This window comes from Trachemys scripta, chromosome 13 (assembly GCF_013100865.1).
Source record: "Trachemys scripta elegans isolate TJP31775 chromosome 13, CAS_Tse_1.0, whole genome shotgun sequence".
NCBI classification, from domain to species: domain Eukaryota; kingdom Metazoa; phylum Chordata; order Testudines; family Emydidae; genus Trachemys; species Trachemys scripta.
The window spans coordinates 41,825,790-41,841,556 of NC_048310.1; the positions used below are offsets into that span (position 1 = coordinate 41,825,790).

Sequence of the window (15,767 nt, forward strand, 5' to 3'; positions counted from 1 at the left end):
CATAAGACAGTTGCCTGTTTTTCCACCACTTGCAGATGATTTGCTATACGTTTCAAAGAGAGATGAATACAATGATATTACTGTGTGTCAAGGCTGATTCCCCACTCTGGCAGTTCAAGTGCAGAAGTTTAGGGGCCCACAAGGATTCTAAAAATTAATATTGGCCACTCCAGGCTTGTATTAAACTCCCAAGGTTACAGCTTTTCTCTGACCTTGGATGGGTAGATGCTGCCACCACCCAAGTGCAAAAAGCCTCTTTGAATCCAGGAAGGCGCACTTGGGAATTCCTCCTTGTGGGGTACCTTCAGGCCCTTTCACTCCCCCTCCAGGGAATAGCTGAGAAAGAAAACAAAGGAAATCAGCTGTTGCCACCAGCTAATGAAACAACATATGCACAAATCTCTTAGGACACAAAAAACCCAATCCTTTCTTTAAAAAGGTAAATTTTATTAAAAAACAAAAAGAAAGAAAATACATCTGTAACTTAGGCTATTGCTAGATTTAAAAAGAGCAAATATCATAATTAAGCATCAAGAATGGTTTTCTTGAGGTCCAGCAAAACAAAAGCTTTTGGGGGTTAGCACAGAGGAGTCCACAAGCCTTACAGAAATAAAAGAAATAACCTAATAGTGACTTTCTAGACATTTCCTGATCTACTTACATATCTGTGGTTTCAAACAGAGTAGTTCTAGGTATGATCTCATGATTTTTCATACCTTGTTCACAGCTTTTTACAGCATAGCTTTAGCCCCATCTCTGCTTTCTCCGGAGAACAGACAGACACGGGATGTTTTTTTCCCAATTTTAAAAAGTTCTAACCCTCCCATTGGCTCTTTTGGTCAAGTGCCCACTCACTTCCTTTTACCTATGCATGCAGTCAGACTTTTTAACTCTTACAGGTAAAGCAAGTAGAGAACAGCTACCAAGAGGGATTTTGTAGCCAGCTGGCTGGCTGGATGTCCATAAACGGCAGCTACCCCCCCCCTGCCCCACACACTTCATTTATCACACTATGTTTATAGTTCATTTAAATGTTAACATGTCCTTTTGATCTCTGAATCAATAGCTATAGTGACAGACAGGAACTGTTTGTTTATCTGGCTAACATCTGACAAGATGTAAGTACACACATACAATTAGTATCACCTCCAGGTGTCTAACAATATAGGTTTGTATTTCAAAGTTCTAGCCTATCTATCATGGAATGGCCCTACTTACCATTGGTATACTTTTCTGACATGTCTCTAAAGGTCGAATCTGGGTCATTTTATCCTTCAGGATGCTTAATCCTTTCTGGCCATGTGTCACACTTTGTATAAGATTCTTCGTTGCAATTATATAACAGTGGTAGCAACAATGATTTGCATGGTCATATTCTAATTAGATAAAGTCACACAGGGACCTTCCATGTGAGCTTTGTCACCATACTGTGGAATCTTTCAAACTGTAATAATGGTTACTTGATTTTGTTTTGTTACAAGCCCAGGATAAAATGGAAAGAGGAAGCTGGGATTTCCTGCCAAGGGCACAATGAAGGCACAAAGCCATTGCGAGCTGTATGTGGTTGTGTTTTTTAGGGTCACACGCAAGCAGTGAGGTGTCTCCGATTTAGTCCTGATGGGAAGTGGTTAGCGTCCGCTTCAGATGATCACACTGTAAAGGTATGGTATTCATTATCAAGAGCGTGGCAAGAGCAGTTACTCTTTGTGGCATGTGGAAGGGCAGGGGTACTGTTCATAGAATCCTAGAATATTAGGGTTGGAAGAGACCTCAGGAGGTCATCTGGTTCAAAGCAGGACCAACACCAACTAAATCATCCCAGCCAGGGCTTTGTCAAGCCTGACCTTAAAAACCTCTAAGGAAGGAGATTCCACCACCTCCCTAGGTAACCCATTCCAGTGCTTCACCACCCTCCTAGTGAAATAGTGTTTCCTAATATCCAACCTAGACCTCCCCCACTGCAACTTGAGACCATTGCTCCTTGTTCTGTCATCTGCCACCACTGAGAACAGCCAAGCTCCATCCTCTTTGGAACCCCCCTTCAGGTAGTTGAAGGCTGCTGTCAAATCCCCCCTCATTCTTCTCTTCTGCCGACTGCTGTTCTTTAATTTGCGTTACCAGTTCTCTCCCCCACCCACTCCAGCTCACTTTGCAGTGATGCGAGCCCCTTAGCTTCATAGGGTAAGTGTCTACGCAGGGACAATTGTCCAACAGTGCAAAACAGCCAGAAGTGAGATATGGCGAAGTGAAATATAATTCCTTACTGTCCAACAGACAAGGCGGTGTCCTACATCTAAAGGTTGAGAGTACGTTGACTGCCAGGTGAGTTGAACCTGAGGCTGAAAATGAAAGCTCAGCCAGTTGGATGGTTAAGCATGTGCATTCTCCAAAGAGCTGTCAGGGACACAACTTGCCGAATGCAGAGAGAGAGAATTCAGCAAAGTATCTGTTCTAGCAGCAACTCTTCAGTTTCTTCTGCTGTAGTATGGAGGACTCTGGGCAAGAAGCTGGCTTCATTTTCAACCTCCGTTCAAATGAGCTGGTCAGTCATTGCACCCAGGGTTTATAATAAAAAAATACTAGATGGAGATATACCTATCTCATAGAGCTGGATGGGACCCTGAAAGGTCAGCGAGTCCAGCCCCCTGCCTTCACTAACAGGACCAAGTACTGATTTTTGCCCCAGATCCCTAAGTGGCCCCCTCAAGGATTGAACTCACAACCCTGGGTTTAGTAGGCCTGTGCTCAAACCACTGAGCTATCCTTCCCCCCCTGGAGACTTATAAGTGAAGACCAGATGATGTGAAAAGTTTATCCCTGCAGGTAGAATAGCATAACACATCATACCTTAAAAAACGTCTTATTTTAGCTCCTGAAACCTCCTCTAGCACCACTGTATTTTCTTGCCAGTCTCCAACAGTGATAGAGGTTCTTTGACAAATCTCCAAATAAAAACAAAACTGGAAATAACCCTCATGGTCCTGGTCATTACCTGCCAGAGGCAGGCTTGTGGGCTAGCAGATTTTCAGTGGAGAACAATCCAGGGTAGACAAATCCTCTCTAGAGCCTGATTGTTCTTTTCTTCTTCCAGCTGTGGGATCTGGCAGCTGGGAAGATAATGTTCGAGTTTACAGGACATACAGGCCCAGTAAATGTTGTTGAGTTTCATCCCAATGAATACCTCTTGGCCTCCGGCAGCGCTGACAGGTACATGCAAGGAAAGAAAAAGCAGGAAGTTTATGCATCAGCTCCCGTATTGGTCTCCACCCTCCTGGGAGCATTGCTATTCATGTAGGGGGCGTGACATTCCCACCACTGGAGAAGCTGGACGGTTGCACTGCAGATTGCACCTGTGGTATGATGCCATGCAGATTCTACCACGTTCTCCCACAATCTAGTAGTAACTTCTGTCATTCTAGGAATCAACGAGCTAGACTTCTCAGTCACACACTAATGCAGCCACACCAGGCAGCCTTTCCCCACTGAGTCATCCATGGCTTTGGGTCAGTGCTAGATAGCTATGGAGCCAATAAGCATATCCCTTTGCATCAGTGGCTGGATCCAAATTCTGCTCTAGCATTACCTACTGTTGGGGGGTCATCATTAGCAATAAACTGCGATCATTAGCACATAGTATTTTCTATTGCAGTTTATTGCTGTCACATGCTATTACAACGGTCTGGGTTGGTGGCTTGCTAGAATACAGCAGACTTCCAAGGAGATGTACAGTTATTCTTTCCTTTCATTCTTTCTGCTTACAGGACAGTCAGATTCTGGGACTTGGAGAAGTTTCAAGTGGTGAGCTGCATTGAAGAAGAGGCCACTCCTGTCAGGTACGTAATACTTCTACCATAGCGTGTTAGGTAGCGACCTAGCATGAGGGTTTGGTCTTGTTAAAGGGCCGAGTTCTCACTAACCGGACACTTTGCTAAGGAAAGTTCATGCTGCTGAAGTTGAAGCTCTAGGGCATTTATGGCACTTGTCCACGGTGTTCTAGTGAAGTGAGATGTTCAGCCCTGGTGTCCTTCAAAGACTATATGAGTTAGTAAAGTCTTGGAGACATCTTGGTCTCTTTTCTTTTCCAGGTGTGTTCTTTTCAACCCAGATGGCTGCTGCTTGTACAGTGGCTACCAGGATTCGCTGCGTGTGTATGGCTGGGAGCCTGAGCGCTGCTTTGATGTGGTCTTGGTGACCTGGGGAAAAGTGGCTGACTTATCGATCTGCAACAACCAGCTGGTGAGTTCCCCTTCGTGAACTGGAGAGAAGAGTCTCAGAAATACCAAATAAAAAATTCTCTGGGCTGCTTACTGGGCCTCTGACTTCTACAGACTGGCCATGTTCGACTGTCACAGCTCATAGTTGGCCATGGTCAGTCTTCACGCTTGCACCGTGCTCCTCAGCAGATCCCAGAATGATGGATACATGTGGGGCAGCATCATTTTCTCCTCGGATCATTGCTTGTGTAGTTCCACATGCTGCTCCCTCTTACCCCACTCCAAGTATCTCTGGCTTCCTGAGGAACAAATGGGGGTGGTTGGGGCTCTAGTCCCTTTTGCACCCTGGAGATTGAATATTTGATACCATGAGCATGTGGCCCAATGGAGAGTGCTAGTTAGCAAGGTTTGAGCCCCAGTGCCAAGAGCATGACTGTATGCAGACAACCATCATGAAGAAACACTTAGGAGTAGTGGCCTTTCTATCCCATCCAACAGGTAGAGCGAGAATAAGAAGGTGAGGTGACATGACCAGCTCTAAGGCTCACAGTGAAGTACTTGGCTGAGCCATGGATTGGACCTAGGTTTCCTGAGTTCCACTCCCATTCACTAGCCCCTCTGCCAAGCGGCTTCTCTTTTTCACTAGTGCAGCCGTTTGGCATATACACATAGTGCCCTTTTTCTGCTTGCTTTAACCCGTGTCTGATCTGTTAATTGATGCCCTGTGACACATTCTCAGTAACTTTCCCTGGTAGATTCTTCCATACCTTGCTTACACTCCTAGTTGCTAAAGGCCCTTCTGGTCACTGTTTTGGGATAACACCACAGAGAAGCCATTCAAAACAAGTTATGTAACTCCTTTAAAGGAGAAGAAACCCTAAATCCAGTCCAAGGGACCTGAGCTTAGAGGGGCTAACGTTATGCTGGACTCCTAACAAGTTGCCTTACTCTTGCTCTCGGCAGATAGGGGTTTCCGTCTCTCAGAGTACAGTCTCCTCGTTCGTTGTGGACCTCAGCAGAGTCACAAAGTCTGGTTCTGGTCTTCATGGACCAATCAAAGATGATAGGCCCCTGGCTCAGCCCACCCTCACAGGGTCCTCCCTTCGACGCATCTATGACAGGCCATCGACTACCTGTAGCAAGCCCCAGAGGTAAGGAAGAATCCGATGGGGGTGTGCGTCACAGTTCTAAATGCTTTATTGGAAGGAGCAGAGGAGTTAGTGCTCTTTCTCTCGAACATACCCTGCCAGTCTGCTCCTGACGGGGTCGCTCTTATTGGCAGAGTGAAGCACAACTCGGAGAGCGAGCGGCGCAGTCCCAGCAGTGAAGATGACCGGGATGAGAAGGAATCAAAGGCTGAGATCCAGAATCCAGAGGATTACAAGGAGATCTTCCAGCCCAAGAATTCCATCAGTTAGTCCCAGACTCTGTTCTGCTTTCCGGGTGGTAGCAAGGTCAGGGTTTGAGGGCTTCGGACTTAATCAACTCTAGGGGGAAGGAGTGATCTTTGGCTAATTGGCACTGCCTGTGACTATTCGGAGTTCAGAAAACTCTATTTAAAATTCTTTAACACGGGACTCTGAACCAAGGGCTACGTTGGCAACTTACTAAAAGGCTGTGTCTAACTAGCATATGGGGAAGCAAACTGCAGCCTCTCGTTTGCAATACAGAGGTATGGCCCAGAAGCCGACTGCTCCATCTTGTGCGGGATGCCTTTCTGTTCAGCTCAAGACGGACCCCTGGATTGTGAGATCTCTTTTCACTTAGAATTATGGCAGTAGGTACCATACCGCACAAACCCCATAGCTTCCAGGGGCTCCCATTTAAGGTGGGTAGGTTAAGTGTCTACTCCAAAGCCCAGCTATGACCATTTAGAAGGCCAGTAACAGGTTAAAATTATATCAGATGTCTAAGGTAGTAGTAGTAGTTATATTAACTTCCTTACTGGTGTAATTAATAATCTCTTATCTTTTTATACATTTTTCTGCTTCACTAATCTAATTCATTTGTCAGCATGTTGCCTGACTCTGCACTTCGCTCCTTTTTGAATTATGGGAACATATTGGTCTGTTTTGCTCCTCTCAGCCACAGTGGCTGCAAACCTTCAGCTGAAACCCCACAATAACAACATTTAAGCTCTAGAGGAGATAGGACAGTTACTGACACTGCAGACTGGCTTATCTGCTTAGTTGTTGTGAGTTACACCAGTCCCAAGGCTGCCTGTGCTAATTTGTGGCCTTGGCTTTCATTTTTTTCCCCTTTTTGTAGCTCGAACTCCACCACGAAAGAGTGAGCCCTTCCCAGCCCCTCCCGAGGATGGTGAGTTGGGACTGTCCACCTGAATGCTGGGTGAGGGTGGGATGGGAATCGGGGGGCAGGTGGCTGTTTCAACAGGATGCTCCTTGTCCAGAGAGACACATGACCTGTACGCGGACACTTGAATTATGTAGAATCTCTGCTGAACGCTTCTCCTGAAAGGGATAGAGTGTGACTTGTCCCTCTTCCCCTTCCCTCCCTCACTCCAGAGCCTGTCATCGTAAAGGAAGCAGCAAAGCCCAGCCAAGTTGTGGACATTCAGACCCCACTGCCAAACCAAGAAAATGTACGTACCACGTGAGCCATGGTATCTGTCAACACCCCCATTCCCAGTGAATTCCAAGCACTGGAGATTCTGGCGTGTTGCTAATCATGCCAGTTCCTCCAATGCACATCAGTGGAGACCAGTAAAGGGGAAAACTCTGATCTGGGCAGGGCCAGGTGTAGCGCTGGAGGCCAGAGCAGATCCATTTACAAGCAGATGTTGACTCTGCTACTTTACTTCTGTTTCCACAGTTCTAGTCTTGTCTCTGATGCCTCAAAGCCCCAGTGTGCGCTGAAGAGAAACAGCCGTCAAATTTCACAGGATTCTTAGACCGTGGCTTCTTTGTATCTGAAGATTAATTGAGCCCCACGGGATGGGGCCTCTCCATTCACATTCAGGCAGCCCTAACGCCTTTCAGTGTATCTCCATGCTCTTCACAATCGTTAATTAAGCCTCACTACATGCCTCAGAGTCTCTCTGTCTCTGAGCCATGCCAGCAAACTTTAGATTGCTCCAGAAGGAAGTGGGTGTGAGACCTGGGGCAGAGCATTGCTGCTGTAACTTCTATTCACTTTCTCCTGCAGCCTGACCTGGTTCAGAGGCCACCAATAGCCTCCTCAACCCCTGTGACCAGAGCAGAGCCATCAGTGATTCTTGCAGCCAGGAATGCACCCATCGGGCTGAAGGCCTCTGATTTTCTGCCAGTAAGTAACTAGCTTGTTTTTAAGCAGGTGGTTTGGGAGCAAGGGATAGCAGTGCCGTAGGCCTGGATTGGTTGTGAGGCAGTACAGCATTGGTGCCATCTCTGACCACACATTCTGCAGGATTTGCTTATGTTCAGCCTTGGCTTAGACCACTAAAAAAGAACACAGAGGGGACAAACCCTGTGAGACTGAGTTGGGATGTGGGGCACCTCTGCAATAGGGCTCTTCATACTGAAAAATAATCACTGCTCCATGGGAGTGTGTTTCAGATCATTGAATGAGGCCTCAGAGGGACACCACAGGTCTCGCCCTCCCCCTGCTCACGCCTTATCAGTCAAGGGACCCTCCCACCCCTCATTACTGACAAGCGGTTGGTTGGTTGTGATTACCCAGGACCCCATGGTGTTAGCTGCTGTACAAACACAGAACAAAAAAGTCCCTGCCCCAAAGAGCTCACAGTCCAAATCGGAGACACGTGACAATGGATGGCTCCTGAGACGTGGGAGTGCATGAGACAATACGGGTCAGCATGGCGGCAGTGAGCCAGCACACCACCTGCCTAACATCTGTCAGCTTTTTTATAGGCATTCCAGCAAGTGTCTCTAAATGATCTAAATCCGTTTGTCTCTTAATTATTTCACTTTCACCTTTGTCTCCCAAATCTGGGATTGCGCCTCGAATTTCCTGAGGGAAAAGTCCTTCCCTCTCCACTTCAGAGCAAGCCGAGGCGCTCTTCTGATACCAAGCTAGGAACACGGTCAGGTGGAAGGGACCTTCCAGCTTGGCTCGGACAGAAGTCTAGTTAAGCCCCTAATGAAATCCACAGAGCGGTTTTTGTTTTTTTTAACTCGGGTTGGTTGAATATTTTGTGATTGGAATTTTTTTTTATTGGAAATGGGGTTTGTCTGAAAACAAACTTTTTAACAGCAAAAATTTGTGGAGATTTTGTTGTTGTTGTTGCCTTTCCAGCATTTTGTAACTGTTTTCTAAGGCTTGTGAGGTGGGTAACAGTCAAAAGGGTGAAGGGGGAACCCACCCACTGTTAATTAGTAAAAAGGCATGAAAGATAGGTTTACCACACTCTCTCTTCCTTTTTTTCCAATGTGGGGAGAGGGTGAGGCAAACACGTTGAAAATTAAAACAAACATTTTCCTGTTTGAAAGAAACAAACTGAAATATTTGAATATGAAACAGAATAAAAAATTTTATTTAAAAATGTTCATTTTGGACTTTCGTATGGGAAATCAATGTTTTCCAGCTGAAAATTTTCAATAAAGACTGTTTTCTTGTGAAAAATTCCACTAGAAAGACTCCCATTTCTCTCCCAGGTCTAGTTTTTACTAGCTGTGTTCAGTTTGTGCTTAAAACTTGCTGAGAACAAAAGTCCAGACTTGGAGAATATGAATTCTTTACCATGTCCTTATGCTGCCAGAAAGGTCAGACTCCGTTACACTGAGATTCATTCTCATATAGCCCATATTCCTACTGCCAAGGGAAGCAGGATTAGACCTAAGAAGGTCTCCTCTTTACCCACTTCCCACAGTCTCAGACCACAGCATCTTGTTATGTTGTCACCAATCAGTTGGTGTTTTCTCTCTCTCTGTACCTACAGGCTGTGAAAAACCAAAGCCAATGCGAGATAGTGGATGAGGAAGCCATGTCGCAGATCCGTAAGGGCCATGAGACTATGTGTGTGGTGCTCACCAGCCGCCACAAGAACTTGGACACGGTGCGAGCGGTGTGGAGCACTGGTGACATCAAGGCAAGGAAGTGGGATTTACTGGAGTTTAGGGACAGGTCAGATTTACTTTGTGGGGTGGAGGTAGGAGAGCAATTGGACATCTCAGCTTGTGCAGAACTGGCTCTGAACCCCCAATTATAGGAAGATGAGATATCCAAGCATCGGTTCCTACCGTTGCACCTTGGTGTGCTGTTTGATTCTTTTTATAGGATTCAAAAGAAATGCGGAATGAACTGTAGCGTGGCTGAGACTGGAACTAGAGTAGCTGTGAGCTTCTCTGTTTCCTACATAGGGACCTTGTGTGAATCAGTGGGTGTGTTGCTAAAAGTGTTAGGATGGCTAATGGCAGGATGCACTTCTCTACTCTATTACCATGTCCCTGTGCCTGGTATTTAGAAAGTGATTCTCATAATGATTACATGGGGTCTGTTAGTGTAAGCCTCACAGTAACTTTTCTCTACCTCCTCTCCCCTTGTCTCAGACATCTGTGGACTCTGCTGTGGCTATCAATGATCTCTCTGTTATAGTGGACCTACTGAACATTGTCAACCAGAAGGCGTGAGTACTTTGGAGCTATTGCATCTGTGTAATGCCCAGTAGGTACCTTCTACGTTCTATGGTTGCTTTATCTGATCTTGACTAGACGTATCCTAACATCCACTCATCTCCTATGTTGGGCATATGGCATGTCTGTACCACACCAGTGTAAGAGCAAATTCATTTTAGTCACCTCTTTGAGCCTGCAACGCTAGTGCTCAGGTCTTTGCATTGGTTCTTGCAGTGCCTTAATTGTTAGCAGTTAAGGTTTCCTCAGGAAAATGAATGTCTTGTAGAAAAACGTGAGCCAGTCCTTCAGGAATCCAACCAGAAATGACCAGAGCTGCTATTATGCCACTTTCCGTCACAAGGTGGAGTGAGTGAACTCAGTCAGCAAAGCGCAAGCTGAACAGGCTGAGTTTTTAGGTCTGAATGCATTACTTGTGTTGAATCAGCAAATCCCCTGAGGCTTGTCTCCAGTTCTCTTGGAGTGTGTTCTTTTCTTTCCAGGTCTCTTTGGAAACTGGATCTGTGTACTATAATCCTGCCTCAGATAGAGAAGCTCCTTCAAAGCAAATATGAAAGGTGAGGTGTCCAGGAAGCTACCTCCTTGGAGGACAAGCAGGTGGATAGTAGCTTTCTTAGATGAGTTTCACCGGGTATTACATAGTGGATCAGTAAAGAAAATACCAGAAAACCATGTAGGATACAGTTCTGCATAGATACAGCATCTGGAAGAGAAGGGTGCAGTGGCCAAAGGTCAGGAGGAGCACAGGGAAACCAAGAAACTTGGGGGATAGGGTTTGCTTGGGGTGGGAGTTGTTACTCACTACAAGAGGGACATTGAGAGCAGCAGATTGTTCTAGATATTTTTGAATTGAAGGTAGCTATGGCAGAGACAGGGATGAGGTTGAGGCAGAATAGTTGGGCTTCAAACAATGAAGGGGCCAAAGATTTTTTGAATACTCCACCTGGAATTTATAACCACGGTTGGGAGAGGAGATGGTCGAAGGAATGAATTGGAGTTGAGCGTGTAGGACACAGGTTGAAATGTTTAGTCACAGAACAGGAGCACTTGGATAGGTAGGAGGGGAACCAAGACAGCGAGGTGCTCCAGATACTGTGGACCTGGACACGGGAACCGGTCATGAGGCAGCCTCTGAGTCATTTTGAAGATCCTGTGTACTTCGTAGATGCACAGTAAAGAAATGCAGGATGTCCCTCAAGGAACGACTTCCGGCTTTTACTCTTCAGCCATGAGTATTAGTGAGTTTAATGGAGATTGAGTCCCGAGGCAGAACGTTTCTGTGCTTGGACAGAAGGTTGCTGAGCAGGGGTCAAATGTCAGTGTCTCTGAGGGTGTGGGCATAGTTTGCTTCATCATTTGTCTGCTATTTAGGCCTAGCTGTTGCTTTCCTTCCTCCTTCCCTCTTATGAGCCTTCTTCCCCAGGGGGCTCTTTCGTACAGGCTGGGGAGGTTTGCTGAGGACACCAGCCTCAGGTCACTAAGTTGGTGAGTGAGCTGTAGGACACGTTCAGCCAGGTGGGTAAATATGGGAGTGAAAGTCAAGTGACATCTGACCCTCTATGTCTGTGTGTCAGTTACGTACAGACTGGCTGCACCTCCTTAAAGCTGATTCTCCAGAGATTCCTGCCACTGATCACCGACATTCTTGCTGCGCCGCCGTCTGTTGGGGTGGACATCACAAGAGAAGAGAGGTAAGTCGCCCTAGGCGCCGCCACACCTCCTCCTGCCATACAAGCCCTTTCCTGATGTCATGGCATCATGCTGATTTTTCCTTTGGGCGGTTAGGGGCTGGATGGACTCCCTCCCAGCCCCATCAGTCTTGCTCATAGAGTTAGAGGGGTTGCTGCAAAGCTATGCAGGGTATTCCTCCCCCTCCGCCTGCAACACTGTATGTGTAGCACCTGGTGTTAGGGGGTGACGGACCATGCCTGAGAAGCAAATTCAGGCACTTGGGCTACTACTTTCTTCCCCCAACATGCACAGTGTCCCGCTACTCCGGGAGCGTCTGTAGAATACCAAACAGCCACTGTCCTTTAAGGCTGTATTCCAGCGCACAACTGGCTTCAGCCTGAAATTGGGTTTGTAGCATTCCTCATTTAAAGTGCAGTTTTTCTTTGAAAAGCGGCTCTGTAGAAATGGCATCTCCATACATCGCAGACCGGCTCCCTTGGGGGGGGGGAACAAGCCGAAAAAGAGCTCTTGGCTCATAGCATCCAAACATCTACCCACACAAACCCATTGATATTTGTCTCTTCTAGCCTCAGAGAGGCAGGCGTTCCTCCTCCTCCCCATCACATATCCACAGGAACCCCAATGAGTGCTTGCCATGGATTCATGCCCTGTCCATCTTCTTCCTTTGCAGGCTCCATAAGTGCAAACTGTGTTACAAGCAGCTGAAGAATATCAGCAATATCATAAAGAACAAGTCTGGACTGAGTGGCCGCCATGGCAGTGCCTTCCGTGAGCTTCACCTCCTCATGGCTGTCTTTGAATGACAGCTGCCTCCTCCTCCACACACGCAAACACACAGGTTCACTTAGTTCCATCTGTCTCACTCCGTGTCCATCCCTGTTCCCCAGAGCACAGCAGGGAACTGAAGTCCCCACTGGCTAGCCGGCTGCCTGCCCCACCTCTGGTGCCTTAGGAGCTGGATTGAAAACCTGATTGGAGGTGTCTGGCCTACATGTGGGAGGGGCCTGGCTGGACGAGGACACTGCAGCAGAGCTCACACCTTTCTACGGTTCTGATGTGGAGCTAACTGAAGTTCAGCTCTCCATAGAACTTTTACCCAGCTCCTTCTCTGCTAGACCTTCTCCCTGGGGTGGGGCTTGGAATCTGCCTTCTCCCGCTCCCATGCTCCTCGCCAGCACACTTGTTACCTGGCTACTCCAGCCACGGAGAGGCTGTGGATCAGACCAGCTGGAACACTTGAGTCTGGAACTGGAGGCCTGCCCTGTTTTCCCTTCGCAGTGAGATGAGCGATGGAATCCCTTTTCCAGGAGCTTCCATCTGCTTGGGTATTGCCAGTGCAGCACTGCAGAAGAGCTGGCTCTGGGCAGAGTGCCCCTTTCCTAGGGCATGGACATGGCTAGTGCTTTTCTACTGGCATCTGGGACCGGCCCCTTCCTTGTTGAATTGTTTCAGAGGATTTGAGCCAGGACATCTCTCAGCACTAGTCCTGCTGGTGTCACACCTGAAGTCTCAAGGCCCTGTTTCCAGTGGAGGCTGTCTTAAGGGGGGTTCTTAAGATCCCCGTTAGTGGCTCTGGACTGTGTAGCTTTAGTTATGTTAAAAACTAACTAGGAGTAGGTGGGGATGGGGCCTACATGATCCGTTTGTAAATGGGACTTAGCCAGGACTTGCCCTGTGTGTTTGCCTTTGGGGAGGGTTTTGAGCTGGGAGTGTGCGGGCGGGTCAGAGGCAAATGGACACAGACCAACCTCTTGCTACACCCGTTGGACTCTTAGAGATTTTTCAATAAATGACTGTCAGAACCTTTGTCCATTCTTGCTTCTTTCCTGTAGGGAAGGAGGCTCCTGTGCGGAGGGCTCCCTCCCCACCCTTCATACACTGGAGCCTGCTGTTCAGGAAACTAACTTATAATGAATTTTATTAAAAGATTTGTAACTTATTTGGAAAATCGTGTGAAACGTTTGAGTCTCTAAACACCCAAAGCCCTGCCCTGCCCTCTGTCCTGCTGGGGACGTTGTGGTGAAAGGAGGACTCAGCTTACTAATGTTTACAATGGGAACCACACTGCGGTCTCGTCTCCCGCAGTCCGGTGCTGCTGACCAGTGTCAGTTTGCATGTCACGGCCAAGGCGCGGCCCCTGAAGTTGGAGAGGGCACCAGCAAGCGCCTAGTTCCCATTGTACGGGACATCTTCACTCTACTGTCTTATTCCATCCTAGAAGCTTTAAAAGAAATCTCCATTCACAGCTTGTCCTTGAATGGACCAGTTCCCATGTCTGACGTGGATCTCCTCCTTTTCCTGTGACACAGTTAAGGTCCCAGCTTTAGGGTTTTGATAAGGAACTTGGTCTGAATTACTCCCTTGGGTTGCAGGCAGGAGACGCAGCAGGTGTATGATGTACAAGAACCAAAACCCAAACCTGGCTAACGCGCTCACTGCCCAAGCTAAATGCAGTGGAACCAGCATCAAGTAACCCAAGCCTTTCCAGCACTGCGTCTTGACAATGTAAGGGCCGGGAACAAAAGGGAAACCCATCCGTGTTTTATTCTCAGTCTTCCCCGGTTGCCGCTCAGCCTGAGGAGGGCCATAACTCTACCTTTTGGTGGAGGTAACGTGTTCAGTGTGCGGTGCTGACGTGTCTACAGCCGTGCACAGTGGGTGAGCTGTGCTTGGACACTTAACAGGTACCTGCCCTGAAGAATTGAGCCTAATGACCCAGGGCTGCCGACAGTCCAGTCAGTGGGACTCCATGGGTGAGTAAAGCATGGCCGTTGCAGGCACTAGTGGTGCGCTCTAGGGCAAAACGAAGGGCTTGGTTGACAGAGGCGGATCCAAGTGTATGAGCAGTCTGGAAGAAAGCACAGAACGAGGGAGTGAAGAGGACCCCGGGCTCAGACCAGGAGCAAAGGCTGCATGTAACAAGGAGCAGAGGACATGACTTGAGGCTCTAATCCTGTAGGATGGTTCTGAAGGAGCAGCAGGGGTTTGTCATTCAGGATGGCTGTGCAGTGCAGAGTGCTGTGTGGGAAGCTTGCACAGCCACTGCCTGGAGCCAGTGGTTCAATTCCCTGCTTCCTTAAGCATGGCCTCCACACACACTCTTTTAAAAGTTACCTATCAACCGGCATCCTGCTTGCTTGCTGCGTGGTGAAACCTGCTCCGTCATGGTCACGGGTAGAGAGGTTCTCTAGCCATAAAAGCGCTCTAAGGGTTTATGGCCATGAAAATTCTTTGATCCACACCTGTCAACAATGCGATCTTCAATTCACCCCCCTCTGGTCTGTCTTGTGCATTTACTGGGCCACACAAGAGTGGTCTGAGCGGTTCTCCAACGCCTCGGTGTGAAATAGCAATGTGGAGAGAGGTGTCAGTGGAGGCTCAACCTCTGTAGCCATAGAGCAAGACCCTTCCTGCTATGGTGGTGGCTGTGGAAATCAGATCAAGACACCCGAGGAAAAGCAGAGCAGGGCTGAGGGTGAAATCTGTCCTAACGTTTCTGAGAGTAGTGAAGGGACTTGTGAACCACCGGCTGTCAGCCTCCCTTTGTGGTTGCTGTTCACTGCTGCTTTGTGCCCTAATCCAGGCTGTTTTATGGAGCTACACCCATGTCTGGGTTTTGTTGAAATGAAAAATGCTCAGACAGCTGCATCACTCAAGTTAGAAACGGGGGTAATTGAGAAACGAGGACAGAAGGGAGAAGAATTGGGTAATCCTGCACACACTTCAGCGCGCCCAAGGCAGAGTGGCATGCAGGTAAGGCTTGCCCAATACTCACTAGACAGAGAGCTTCTTATCCTGTGCCAACTTTGTAAGTAAGCAATGATCCATGCTTGGGTGAGGATTACCCTGGCACTCTCTGTAGCTCGGGTGCAACTGTGCCAGAAGGCCAAAAGCTGCAGGTTTATCATCTAAACATCTGAAAAAGGCCAGGGTACTTGGTGAAGGATGGAGGAAATGTTCTGAAAATAACAACTTGAGCTGGAGGCAAACTGCCTTTCTCAGCATCAGCGGTTTCTGCATCAGAAATGGCGCAATTGGTTGTTTTTCTCTCTACCAGACTATTTGTCTTTCACAAAACACCCAGTAATGCAAATAGTCATTCTGCAGCTGTGTGTGTGTCCGCATGGAGCAGCTGAACAGAGAGGGAAAGGTGGTTTCTCTCCTAGTGCATGTGGTGGGGAGAACAGTTGAATCAGAGCTTCTCCTTTTTTGGTAAATACAGCGGAGCTCTGTAAACACAATTATATGTTAAACTTCTAACACTGGCCTC

The 15,767-nt window shown here is 47.6% G+C and overlaps 1 protein-coding gene across 3 annotated transcripts in view; it reads left to right on the forward strand.

Moving 5' to 3' along the window:
- The window catches only part of KATNB1 (katanin regulatory subunit B1), a 28,220-nt gene extending 14,921 nt beyond the window's left edge, over positions 1–13,299 (forward strand). For all 3 annotated transcript variants that reach the window (XM_034788534.1, XM_034788536.1, XM_034788533.1), the window contains exons 7-20: positions 1,578–1,661; positions 3,092–3,207; positions 3,762–3,833; positions 4,086–4,236; positions 5,178–5,365; positions 5,497–5,627; positions 6,483–6,533; positions 6,740–6,816; positions 7,380–7,499; positions 9,112–9,261; positions 9,722–9,798; positions 10,288–10,362; positions 11,380–11,496; positions 12,168–13,299. In XM_034788534.1, the coding sequence (XP_034644425.1) occupies positions 1,578–1,661; positions 3,092–3,207; positions 3,762–3,833; positions 4,086–4,236; positions 5,178–5,365; positions 5,497–5,627; positions 6,483–6,533; positions 6,740–6,816; positions 7,380–7,499; positions 9,112–9,261; positions 9,722–9,798; positions 10,288–10,362; positions 11,380–11,496; positions 12,168–12,300 (1,542 nt within the window). In that variant the 3' untranslated portion in view covers positions 12,301–13,299. The remainder of the gene's footprint in view (positions 1–1,577; positions 1,662–3,091; positions 3,208–3,761; positions 3,834–4,085; positions 4,237–5,177; positions 5,366–5,496; positions 5,628–6,482; positions 6,534–6,739; positions 6,817–7,379; positions 7,500–9,111; positions 9,262–9,721; positions 9,799–10,287; positions 10,363–11,379; positions 11,497–12,167) is intronic.
- The last annotated feature ends 2,468 nt before the right edge of the window (positions 13,300–15,767 follow it).